This window comes from Panulirus ornatus, chromosome 61, assembly GCF_036320965.1.
Source record: "Panulirus ornatus isolate Po-2019 chromosome 61, ASM3632096v1, whole genome shotgun sequence".
Classification (NCBI taxonomy): domain Eukaryota; kingdom Metazoa; phylum Arthropoda; class Malacostraca; order Decapoda; family Palinuridae; genus Panulirus; species Panulirus ornatus.
In genome coordinates, this window is record NC_092284.1 from 3,885,514 (window position 1) to 3,899,024 (window position 13,511).

The 13,511-nt window shown below is 37.9% G+C and overlaps 1 protein-coding gene across 1 annotated transcript; it reads right to left on the minus strand.

The window, feature by feature from the left end:
- Positions 1-1,103: 1,103 nt before the first annotated feature.
- On the minus strand, positions 1,104-13,406 carry Nup43 (Nucleoporin 43kD). The gene is made up of 8 exons (XM_071696870.1): positions 13,251-13,406; positions 11,334-11,429; positions 10,311-10,434; positions 8,628-8,744; positions 6,134-6,276; positions 4,593-4,731; positions 3,397-3,537; positions 1,104-1,593 (listed from the first exon to the last, which is right to left on the minus strand). Exons 1-8 carry the CDS (start codon positions 13,371-13,373, stop codon positions 1,418-1,420), a joined length of 1,059 nt encoding a protein of 352 aa, XP_071552971.1. The 5' UTR covers positions 13,374-13,406; the 3' UTR covers positions 1,104-1,417.
- Positions 13,407-13,511: the final 105 nt, after the last annotated feature.

Below are 13,511 nucleotides of genomic sequence, written 5' to 3' on the forward strand. Positions count from 1 at the left end.
GTTGAATATTTATTTATCCCTATACTCATATATTTAAATCTCTAGACAATAGTTCGGAGATGAAAGTAAAAAGTGACTGATCAATCTTGCATATCAAGTGGGAAGTGCTTATGACTTGCACATCAGGCTTGGAAAGAAGTTTGGGAAAGTTTGAGTTGTCGAAGTTTTGCCCAGGAAGAACCTTATAAATCTAAGTACGTTTATGGTTGTGCCCATAACATTAATAAAGACCTAGATGTAATATAAAGGTATAAAGATTGCAATTAACATGATTATTAAGGGTATCTACCTGTCATGTGCGAGTGAGTTAGCATCCAAAACAGATGCTTCTTCTTCTGGAAAGTAATACAGGAGGGAAAGATTTCCAGCCCCCATTCCCAATGATACCATTAATAAACCAGTAATAAAATAACAATATGACGAGGTTTTATAATCAGTGTCGACTTCTGTTTCTGGAGAAACAGTGCCCAGGAATTACAGGGGGGCACCAACAAGTCTCAAAACAAGATGAAGAGGGTTAGAGTTATTTCAAACGAAAAAAGTACAGGAATTATCAAGAAAGATGTGCAAAATGGAGAAAGTAGGTACTTTTATGAGTGAATGTCCGAGCTTAACTTTAACACACTAGATATGGGCTGAGGACGTGTGTGGAGTTTGGATGGTACGAATCTGATCCGTCCCATTCACTAGAGGTGGAATAATGATAATAGATATGACAAAAAGAGCTCAATGTGTCACTTAAAACCACTGAAAATATGGAAAAGTCTTATCAGCTAATTTTCATTCTGAACCATTGATGTACATGTGTGGAACACTGGACCACTGATTACACACACCACAGAAGTACATCACCTATCTATCAACTGCATCATTTCCAGAGGATTCATCCCCATTTACATGTACCATTTGTGGGAAATAATTCAGCAAGACTGGGGTCCCATTCCCAACCCAACGGGAAGGCTAAAGGGCAAAGATAGACGTTCAGAGCCATTTGGCCAATATGCACTGCTGCTGCTTTAAGTGTGTTCTATAATGTTACCAATATAGATTCATACTTGACATCTTATTGCCAGAAAAAACTGTCAAAATTAACAACACAATCATTTTCAATCAAAGGAATTTATTAATCGTACAGTGCACTTTTTTTTTTTACTTAAACCTACATTGTAAAGACAACAGCTTCAAGCAACAAACAAAAATGTTTTCCAAGTAAAAAGAAAACTTTCATATTTTTCATGTAACTGGGAACTTAAGAGAATCTTCAGTCTGATCTCCTTTCAACACATAATATGTTGAAAGTGTTACAAAATCTGCAATGTTTCAGCTGTGATGCAAATAAAAAACTTGCACACAAGTGTAAACACACAATTGTTATCAAACATGGATCCACAAACAGTTCTACAAATAAAATAGTACTTCAACATAACAGAACTTGCCGCACTGTATAGATGGCTTCGTTGTCTGAGCCAGCTAGAAGAGTGGAACCCTCCACATCAAGTGAGTTGATTGGAAGGAGTGAACCTGGTATAATAGATGATGTATCAATGGATCCTCGGGCCACATCACTACTCAACCACACGGTGACAGTTCCTCCTGTGAGCAAAATACTTTGAAAATAATATGATCATTTTTATACTTCACTCCCTCTCCCACCTAACCAAGGTATAATCATAGTTTATATATATATATGGGTGACACTACCTCGTTTACATGAGAAAGGGCAACAAATCACAAACCAAACAGCCAGAGGTTACAACATGAAATTAATTAAGAAACTTAATAAACAATATGAAGTACTCTTACAGTATAAGAGTTGTGGATGACTAGAATAAAATGAGAAGATACAGTTAATGCAAACAACATGGATACATAAATTTAAGGAACTGTATGACAGCAGAATGGGGGACCCTACGAGAGTTAAACTCCCTCCACGTACAATACAAATAAGTAATCATACATCACTGTCATCATCATGACGATCATAATCATCCCAAGATCTCTCTGGAAGAAAGTCTTGGTGTACCCAGGTTAATCTCAAGGCTTCCTTAGCCCAACCTGTACAACCTCTAGTAACACGGAGATATGAGCTCTAGAGTGAGAATTTCCCCAAATAGACTATACTTCCAATGATACAGCCTCACCAAAAGGATACTCTTCATGCACAGGCAGTGCTGGCGGAAGGAGAGGTCAGTGCTTGTTAGGGCAAAGATGATCAAGTCTAAAGGTACAGTGGTCCCAACAGTGTTGTATGGATACGAGTCCTGGGCATGAATACAAAAAGAAAAAGAGGGTTGACTTGTTCGACACTAAATGCCTCACGATGAGGCATGGCGTGAGATGGGACGATTTTGTAGGAAATGACAGTGTGGTAAAAAAGTGCAGTTTACCTGGGTTTGCTGAAATAGTTTGGACACATGCAAAGGAAGAGTGAAGAAAGACTGATTAAGAGCATCTGTCAAAGGTGGAAGGAGGGATGGGGAGGATGGAACCAAGAAGGGGATGGAAGGGTTGAGTAAAGGAGGGTTGCGGGCACTTGCACCTGAACATTCATCAGGGTGAGAGACAAGCATGGGATGTACCAAACTGAATCAATATGGTACATGAGGAAGCCATGCTTCCAATGAGATGAACGAAGGCCTATGAACAATCAAGGCAAGCCATGCGTGGGGCTTGTCTGTGGGTTGTAGGCTATGATTTCAATGCATTATATGAGAGTAAGAAAACAGATGTGTATAAGTGAATTCCTTACCAACTTATTCCCATGTTTTATAGACCTATTATACACACCTACCATACATGCAAAAAGTTTCACCTTCGTTCTTCACCATCTTGCTAAGGTCTCCAACTGTGCCAACAGTTTTTCCACTCTTTACAGGGTTTATTGCTCTTCTTACTACCTCATTTGAAATATCTACTCCTTCGACATACCCCCTCTCTCTCTCTCTCTCCTCAGCTCAATCAAATATGTTTATTTACTGTACTGAGGGAGGGTTCCATACAAATCGTCAAAAAATTTGTATAATGTGATATATATTAATTAATTTATCCCTGGGGATAGGGGATTAAGAATACATCCAACGTATTCCCTGCGTGTCGTAGAAGGCGACTAAAAGGGGAGGGAGCGGGGGGCTGGAAATCCTCCCCTCTCTCTTTTTTTTTTTTTTTTTTTAATTTTTCCAAAAGAAGGAACAGAGGGGGCCAGGTGAGGATATTCCAAAAAAGGCCCAGTCCTCTGTTCTTAACGCTACCTCGCTATCGCGGGAAATGGCGAATAGTATGAAAAAAAAAAAAAAATATTAATTAATCAATAAATGTCTCATTCAAGTTAAGTTCCATCATTCAATTTAAGTTCCAGTACATTTTAAAGAAATGAACCCTTGAAAGAAGCTGCCTTACCCGCTGGATCTCGAGTACCCTTGAAGGACGACATGTGTGAGGGTCGGGCAGTAGCAGAGGCATCCCAGTGAAGCAACTGGCCATCAAGCCCACATGAGAAGAGATGTTCGGGTGATGCTGGGTGGAATCGCACTTCAGTAACTGAAAAAGTATCCGATGCTACATTCATCTACTGTAATTAATATTCAGTTAACTATAATTCATAAACTCCGAACACAATACTTTTCTGTGGCTTCAAAATCTGTGTGGGTGTTCTGCCAACAATTTATGTATATAAACATTCCTTATAAGGAAATAATAATACAGTAAGCCCTCAATTTAATGGATTTCGGATTTAACAGACCAAGCAAATAATACTTGTCTTGGACTCAGTCTGCCTCAAGCTACTGTGTGGTCGGATTATACAGAGAATTGTTACTTTATTATATAATTTTGTAATCCTTACATTTCAAAATGGCATCCAGTGACAGAGGAGTTAAAAGAAAGCGTGTGAACTTTATATTATATTTCTGTATATTGCATTAAAAAATGGCCCATAAGCTACATTCTTGATCTAATGGACTTTTGGCATCAACAAACACCCCTTCTTCCAGATTAGTCCATTAAATTAAGGGTTTAATGTATGTAGGTTGAGTATCTGCCAGTATCCTAATCACTATAAGATTCAATTATTGGAATATGCAGAGAACATGAACAATTTCTTTCAAATACTGCACAAAATACAACTGTTCTTGTTGAACTAAACACAGCTAATTCCTTTAATGAGCAAATTTGCTAACTTTACGATCTTCCACATTCAACTTATAAATAGAAAAGAATCTCAAGAACTTGACGGCACCAACTGACCTTGATCACTGCAGTCAAAATATATTTTTAAGGCCAAAGGTTGATTTCAAATCCACAGAAGTATCAAATACATAAACAAAGAATAAAAAAACAAAAACATAAAGGCATTTCCAGACTCTGCCTTCAAGTGGTAAAATCACATGCAAAAATTCACCTTCACTGAGACTGTATTAAACATTTACGGAAACTTTCAAATTGATCTGGTTATGTTGCACCAATGGCCAAGCAGCCGACTCATGACTTTCAATCCAAGTAAAGGTAAAACACTGAGAATGCAAAACATTGGGTCTTCTACATCATAAAGGCACAGAAACTGTGAAATACACTCTAGCTTATAAATCTAGACTCACTTGGTCCACTGTGAGCCGATATGATAGTGAAAGGTTGACTAGTATTACGCATGTCCCATATGGACAAAGCACCATCCTCTCCTCCGGCAGCCACTATGTGCTGCTGTGTAGGATGACCAGCAAGGTGGCACACAGCTATCTGTCAAAAAATAAAACAGGTTTGCTCAGCATACATGCAAATTGTTCAATGCTAGTATGCTCACCAAACTATTTGCATTAACATGCACAGACAAGAGATGAAACCCCACAGGTAAAACAAACTCCTTCCCTGTCCGATACACACTGGTAATTACATTCATTTAAGAGCTTGAGCTCTCACAAAGATAATTTTCCTTCACTATACATGACAGCGAGGGAGTGAAAGTGAGCGAATGAGGCTACTTCTTCATCTACTCCTGTCACTACCTCGTTAACACAGGAAATAGCAAACTTGTATGAAGGTTTTTATTCAACATACTATAATTCTTTAGCTAACAGGTGATGGTTGATGAAAATACTATCTTCAGTTGCTATGGTAAACTTGGCTACCACAATTTTTCCTGTTGGCAGTTTAAAAGCTCTAAGCTCTGTTGGTATGAATGAATCTCATAATCACAGCTCCCTATCCACAACCAGGCCCCAGAGACCTTTCCATGGTTTACCCTAAACGTTTCATATGCCTTGGTTCAGTCCAATGACAGCACGTTGACCCCGGTATACCACATCGTTCCAATTATCCTTGTTTCATGCACACCTTTCACCCTCCTGCCTGTACATGCACATATACACATTCATACTTGCTCGCCACCCCATCCGACAAGAAACAGCATTACCATCCACCGTGTCAGCAAGGTAGCCCCAAGAAACACACGAAGAAAGGCCACAACTGCATGCATCCATTCTCTAGCAAACATGTGTAATGCACCAAAATCACAGCACCTATCCACATACTACTCACTGGCATTTCAGAACATGAAAGCATCTGTACATCGGTGCACCTTTTTATTTATCATCTCTATGGCTTCACTCAGAGTTTTATAATCACATAACCCTCAGCTTCCACCTTTCACACATTCTCCCAAACTCAGTTCCTCATTTGAGTCTACCACAATAAAATGCCAAAAAGTCAGACTGCAGTATATCTATGGCTAAAGTGGTAGTAAAACATTATTGGCAAACAATAATATCATGGAAATCTCACCCTCTGATTACCTAAAAATCTCATGATCATGCCTCTTCAAGCAAGCTGAACCAGAGGGTCAATTATCAACATAATCTAACGAGCGGGATAATGATGCTTCTGTCTGATTGTTGAACCAGAGGGTCAAATCATCAATATAATCTAATGAGTAGGATAAAAATGCTTCTGTCTGATTGTTAAACCAGAGGGTTAATTATCAATCAAATCTAATAAACAGGATAATAATGCTACAGTCTCAACACTTCATGGGGTAACTAAACTTTAATTTCATATCATGTCAGGAACTTTGATATTGATTGAAGTTTCTTAATAAATGTAATGAAGGCCACATTAACTGTAAACCTAGAGAATGTAAAATTACCTGGTCAGGACTGAGGAGTGTGGCTTTAACTGGCTGAGATGCTCGAAGGTCCCATAACTTAAGGTGTCCCTGCATATTACCCGTCACGACCTCACTGGCACGAGTGAATACCACTGCATACACACTGCAACCTCCAACACTCTCTAATGATGAAGACAGGATATAAATCAATATTATAACATCTGCTGAATCCTCTACCCCAAATGGTGAAAGCAATTACCTTTCCTTCTGTACTTTGATAACAGTTATTCTTTATGCCTAACTGCCTTTTCCTTTTCAAAAGCAAGATAGTATCGCAAAAAAAGAACAATGACCACATTTGCACATGTTCATTCTCAAGCTGTCTTGAATATACCATGTCACAGAGTACGTTCAGCACCATATCTAACTCTCACTACTCTTGCAGCTTTCCACTAATAATAAGACGTTAAATAATCTTTTGTACACTAACAAATAATCAAAAGGTTAAAAATCCTACTCTTAAAGATAATTTTCTTCAAGCACTTAAAACCATGCTTTTGAGGAGAAGGCTGTCTGTAATGTAGATCAAGACACCTGATGTCTGTAATGCAAATCAAGACACCTGATTGAACCTCATTCAAACCATGAGCAATACTGTAGAGCATAATGCCTAGAAATCAAAATAAATGCAAATGTGCAAATATGCAAAAATCAAGTTACATCTGATCAAATCATTATATCTGTGGTCTCAAGACTAAATCTAAGCCTCACTTGCAAAGCAACTAACATGACATCGAATCACACTAAAAAACTTGTATGGAATGAAGATAATCAATGTTTTGTTCATTTATCAATTACGCAACCTCACAACCCCTTTGATGGGGTACCTGCTGCTTTACGGTTACATTCTGAACAGAAGTAGGGAGATTATGGCCTTCTTTGCAATGAGAAGCTCCTCAATGAGACCGTACTCCTTTTCATCTACTGACGATGATACAGTCTCAAAAAGGGTGACTTTTCAAAAGCCGTGTAACTGTGTGCAAGCAGGTCCATCTTTGAGGATTTACAATATATAACAAAAAATGAGCTGCAGGTCCTGGGTAACACATTTATGGGACTAAATAAAAAGTCTACCCATGGGAACTAGGCATCCCTGCCCTCTTCCCAGCCTCTTGGGACTGGGTCGGGGAACGCCAGTTCTGGAAAAAAAATTAAAGGTGAATATACGCACTTGATCTAACCTACGTATACAAGAAGGAGTGAGAAATAACAGACAGACATAAAAAAGTAAAGATAGAAAGAAACAGATGGATGGAAACAGAAAAGTAAATAAAAAATAAAGCTCGCTCAAGAATATAGTAGTATTTGTCTCCTGTCCAACACTTAATTGGAAGTAACGATGCAGAGTTTGTATACCATCACTTATGACTGCTTCCCAGTACAAAGCTATCAAACAAAATGAAAGCAACGATCTACAGTGATGGAAACACCTGCATGTAGACAACATCTGATTTTCACAAGACTACAGTAGTGTCTACCTGAAAATACTTTGATGAGACAAATGTCCAGTCAGTAATCATTTGTTATTCCTGGTAATGTAATATTCTCCGAGGTCAGTAGAAAAGATAAGAATTTTCATACCATCTCAATGAATATCCTTACAACCATAATTAATACAATGAAATTCACTGTGTATCCATGCAAAATGTGGAGACTTTACAAAAAAAAAAAAAAAAAAAAAAAAAAAAATATATATATATGGCTTAATGCATGGGATCTGAGCCTCAAGTAATGATCTCATCGTACTACTCGGGTACGCCAGGACTATATGGCCCTCCTAATTTGGAAGGGTATGGCAGAAAATGGGGAGAACCTTTACTTGATTTGCTTACACGAGTTATCATCAGTTTTCAAATATACAAAAAAATTGCTTTCTTTATCATTCTGCACATTTTCATATTCATTTTTCATGCATTCATGGATGGTTACCTAAATACAGCATATCATCCTGGGTACATCCATGAATGTTCCGACACCCTGCCCTGAGCCTTCGAGGAGAAATCCTCGCTTAGTTCTTTCTTCAGTTCCTAATCATAAAAGTGATAATACTATTTATCACTAAGACTTTCCCTCTTAGCCTCAGTCATCTGTTCTTGACACTAACTCTACGGGAAAAGGTGAATATGTATTGGGAGGGGACAGGAGAAAAGGGTTTTTGGCCCTATTCTACATTCACCTATCCTCAGTATTAGTCTTATTTATCGAAAAATTCCTCACAAATTACATACTATACTTAATAAAAGCATATCTATTCATGAGAATTTGATTTTCCTAAAATATACTGTTATCCATTTTCATCACACATAAAAATATAAGCAGTGATATATTACAAAGACACGTTTTTGTCACATAAAAACATGTATTACAAAGATACATTTTCATTACACATAAAAATATAGAGTTGAGATTTGATTCTTGGCAATATATATCAAGAATCAAATCTTAACATAACACTAAAATTGGGCATACAAACCTAAGTTCCTGAAATCACGTTCCTGACTTGAATTTATGATGACCAACTTGCCATCTTCACCAACAGATGCAATGTGATCTCCACTAGTAGCCAGGGCAGTGCAAGGGGCTGAAGCATCTACCATGGGACCGAGATAATATCATATGGTAAAGCATACGGGTATAACAAAGGAACGTAACTTTTTAAAACTAGGGGCATTTTTCTGATACACTTTACATAATATCTTACATGAAATGTGAAAGACAAATAGGTCAACAAAACAGAAAATGTATATTACAACAACCAATATCACAGATTAATTGAGAAAACCCTATCATTCAATCCTTACAACACGGTAGTATTCTTAGGCATGTCTGACCCAGGGCTAATACTATTACCTAAAGCCAGTTCAATAATCAAAAACTGCTACTTAGGATGCATCAAAGCAAATAAAGAGTTTCTGCATATACAAAAGAGTTCTAACTTAAATCTTAGACTGAAAAATGACACACAAGGTTAATTCACTAAGTTTATGTACAATTCTACCAGGCTCAAATTAGGAATCACATACGAGAGTTTATTATACACCATATTTCTCATCATATAAGATACACTTTTTATCCCCCAAAAAAGTCTCCAACCTATCACCCTGCATCTTATATGCCAATGGTTTGGAACTGTTTTTCCAAGATACTCCCTACTGAATAAGGGGTGTATCTTAGATGGCAGGTACTGCCATACAGTAAATAATATATGCAAAGATGTGAAATTTGGCTCTGTGACAAGCGAAGCTGAAGGAGGGCAACAAACTTTAGAAAAGAGAGAGAGAGAGCCAGTAATATCAAAGCACCACATGCAGAGCACATCTTCATAAGTCAATATTACCTTCAAAAATATGAAATACCTTTACCTGAATTCATAACACACCTGCTTTCTGAAACAATCGACTAACCCTATAAATAAACTAAACAACATGGACCAGGGGCATTACCAAACGCCACGTGCTTGTGGTTAAGCCATACGTGAAAAATCACCTTCGGTAAAGTTGTATCATCAGAATACCATCTCACTGAAGAACATCTCACTCCAAAAGAGTCTACCCTTTCCCTGCTACTGATCGTAGCACTGCCTTGATGCAGAAGGAACCCCTAAAGTAGTAACCTTCAGGTTATATAACAAAAAAAAAAAACAATAATAATAATAACTGCTACCTCGCTGATGTGGGAGACTGTGACTAAGTATTACAAATAAAATAAAATAATTATAATAATAATATAAATAATATAATCATTCTTTAGCTCTCATGTGTAATGCACTGAAACTACATCTCCCTAACCACACCCAGGCCCCACAGATCTTACCATGGTTTACTTTGGACGCTTCACATACCCTGGTTCAGTCCACTGACAGCAAGTCGACCCCAGTATACTACATCAATCCAATTCACTCTTAAGAAGTGGAACTGGAGTTTACTAGATATGAAGACTCTATAGCTGTGGCCAACCCCTTGAAGGAGTTCCAGTTGGAACAGGCATCAGAGGCACAGATAGATACAATAGATAAAAAGCAAGTACGGACAAAATTACTCATCGTCATCATTCAAGAGTGTGCGTATAAATTAAGGAAGATATAGTACTGTACACATAAATCTAAATGTACTGTCTTCAAATATAAGTATCGCACATATAGGATGTCTAGGCTTACCTCCAACGAAGCTGTGTATTTTGTCCCATGACATGATCTCCTCCAGGCAACCAGTAGCACTGTGCTGGTACAATTTCACCCCTCCAGTATTACCAGCTGCTGCAAATGTATCCCGTGTCACGTACTACATGCAGGACAAGAAAATTTACCTCATTCACTTACCAAAAAAAAAAAATAAACAAAAAAATTTGCAAATTTCTCTCTCAACTAAAAAGACTGAGCCCTCTTCAAATAGTATCTTTTTTATACCTGACCTTTCCCAACTTCGCAAGGCAGTGTCAGGGGTGGACAAACATTGGTCTCATTTGCTCGTATCAGTTTCTAGTCACAAATAATGGACTGAAACCACCGTCTAACATCCTTAGCCAAGTCTCTCCATAATCTATCCTGACCACTTCATATATGCCTTGATTCAGTCCATTAATGATGTGTCTCTCCGCATACTGCATTGCTCTAATTGTTTCTATCCAACACATACCTCTCAATTTCCTGAATGTTCGGGCCCCCAGTAGCATAAAGCAACTTCCATCCTTCCATCTCCTCATTCCCTCTGCCTTCAACACAAGAGATTCTGTCAGTCTCTCTTTACTCATTCTCTCCAAATAGCTGACTAATTTAGTTCACTCAGATCAGTGTTCTTAATCAAACTACCCTCACTACCACAGTTCTCCATAACACGTTAATCTCTTACGCAATCAACCTGCACATCACCACACAACATCCTCAGGCATTTCCAGCATATCCTTCTTCTTCCTATCAAGCAATATAAATAATAGTTCAGTGCAAATATCTGTATAAATACTACGGTTACAACCTCTCTGTGAAGTGAAATTCTCTATGTTCAATTCACAGTCTCTTGTCAAAGTATCAACTTCATTTCAATGGGATGCTCTCTAAACATTTTTCTTTACGTCTATACTCATTCTTGAAAAAACAGCGACAAAAAACATTCTTACTGTTTATTCAATTCAAAAGAAATAGCAAGTTTTGTCTCAGTAAGCTGTATAATATACAGTACTGTACCTGTATGTCATTAACACTGCCACGATGGGGAAGCTGATGCATCACTGATGGATCCTCTTCTGACTCTGGTACGTGCCATAAAGCGACAACATTGTTCTGGAAATGGAATGTACATAAAGCACAACAAGAAACTACTTGCTGTCTCTTCGATGATAAAGTATTCTAAACTTCGATTAATGCTGCAATATCAGAATCCTCTCATTCATCCTACCCTTGCAACCGGTTGATAAATGGGCACTTTGTGTAGACTGAGGTACATATGTACTGTAGAGAGAGAGTCCATATGATCATGATGTGAACATACAACTTACGGTGCCATTAAAAAATATCTACTGCACTCAATAACACAAGTAACAGTCTCGTGCACTTCAAGAATTCATTAATAAAAAAACCTCTCATAACTTTCTCTGTGAACTGTCAAAAGTATAAAACAATGTTTTACAGAATAAGCAAAGTTTCAACCTAATCCTTACCTACGTAAGCCAAGCTCCAGTGGCAGCCATTACCTTAACAAGGCTGTTTTAATACCTGTTAAAGATCTTTTGTTATGTTATCTTACTATCTTACACTCCATTCACATCTTCAAGGAGAGGACTAAATGCATTGCTGCAGCCTTTTAGCTCACTGACATATATCCTCAACTTGTGCTCGCTGTGACGAAGTAACAAAAACATCCACGTCTCAACACTTCTTAATCATTCATTTAGCACAGAGTTGAACTGAACACTCAGGTGAAGTGAACATGTCCATTTACATCTGTCGTGACGACATAAAGGTGGGTGAACACTACGTCGCATGGCCTTGACCCTTAAGTTGTAAATACCTAACAGAATATGTTCTGTGCAACTTGAAAAGTTCCCGCAATTTCTGGGAAATGATTACAACAATCAAGTACGATTCAGCATGAGGAGAAGACTTTGGTAGCGAACAGTGCTCCTTCTCCGGAGCCTTGCGTGTGATAATAAAAATGCAATAGTTTTCCTGTTTATCAAAATTATCATTAATCTATACGCTATTTTTGGCCTCTTGAAGCAGTAATAACAATGGACCATTCAAAGTTACTTACGTTTAGAGAACCCACGTGAGAGTAAAGAAAATCCTCAGGAGTCTGAAGAAAACTGTAACTTACGGACTAAAAATGAAAAAGAATACGAGAGCACCAGCAGCACCTCAACAACCTAATGACGAGATCTTACCCTAAACAGAATGCTCAAAAAATTCCTTTATTTACATCATTATTACTTTGGCTAGGTCGACTAGTCAAAAGATGACATTACCACTAATATACTGTACTACGGAAATTGTAATATACCACAGAAAATATCATGAATCAAAGCCCAAAATAAAAGTTACGAGTGGTTACGTGGTGTTTATAAAACATGTTTCTCATGTATATTATATACGTTTACCTAACCTAACCTCACACAGACGTATCTAACTCATCCAGGTCTAGTTGTTTATCCTAGCGCAGACTACCCTATCCAAGCGTAGCTTATGTTACCCTATCCTGACCGAGCCCAGGCTACCTTAGCCTAGATTAGCCTAACCTAGCGTAGCTTGTTACCCTATCCTGTCCTAGCCTATGCTACCTTAACCTAGCCTAACCTAACCTAGCGTAGCTTATGTTAACCTATTCTAACCTAGCCTATGCTACCTTAGCCTAGCCCAACCTAACCTACCCTAGGCCTTCTGCTAAATTCTAAATTTCCTCAGTTGACTGGGTCTCCAAACGCAGGAGTCAACATAATATTATCAATTGTCACTAAACATCACATGACAAGATAAATAAATAAATAAATAAATAAATAAATAAATAATTTCTCAGCCGAAAAATAATTATCGTCGCCACCAAAACAAATCTCCTCCCTAAAAACATTCTGTTCTTTGGGGTTATTAATATTATTCTGAGCCTCTCACCGGATCCCCCCAGCTGCCTGTCACGAAGGTGTCAGTCCTGCCATAATCTGAGAGAGGAGGCTTCCAGCGGAGAGATTTGATCTTGCGAGAAACATATTTCTTGCTCACACGTCCGCCCGCCATGACTCAAAATCACAACCTGTTCGACTACCTCACCCAACAACTTGGACTAAAGTCTCTCTAAAGTTGTTATTTATAATTTTATAATAATTTACAACTCATAACATCAATTATTTTATATTATATTAAATAATTGATTAA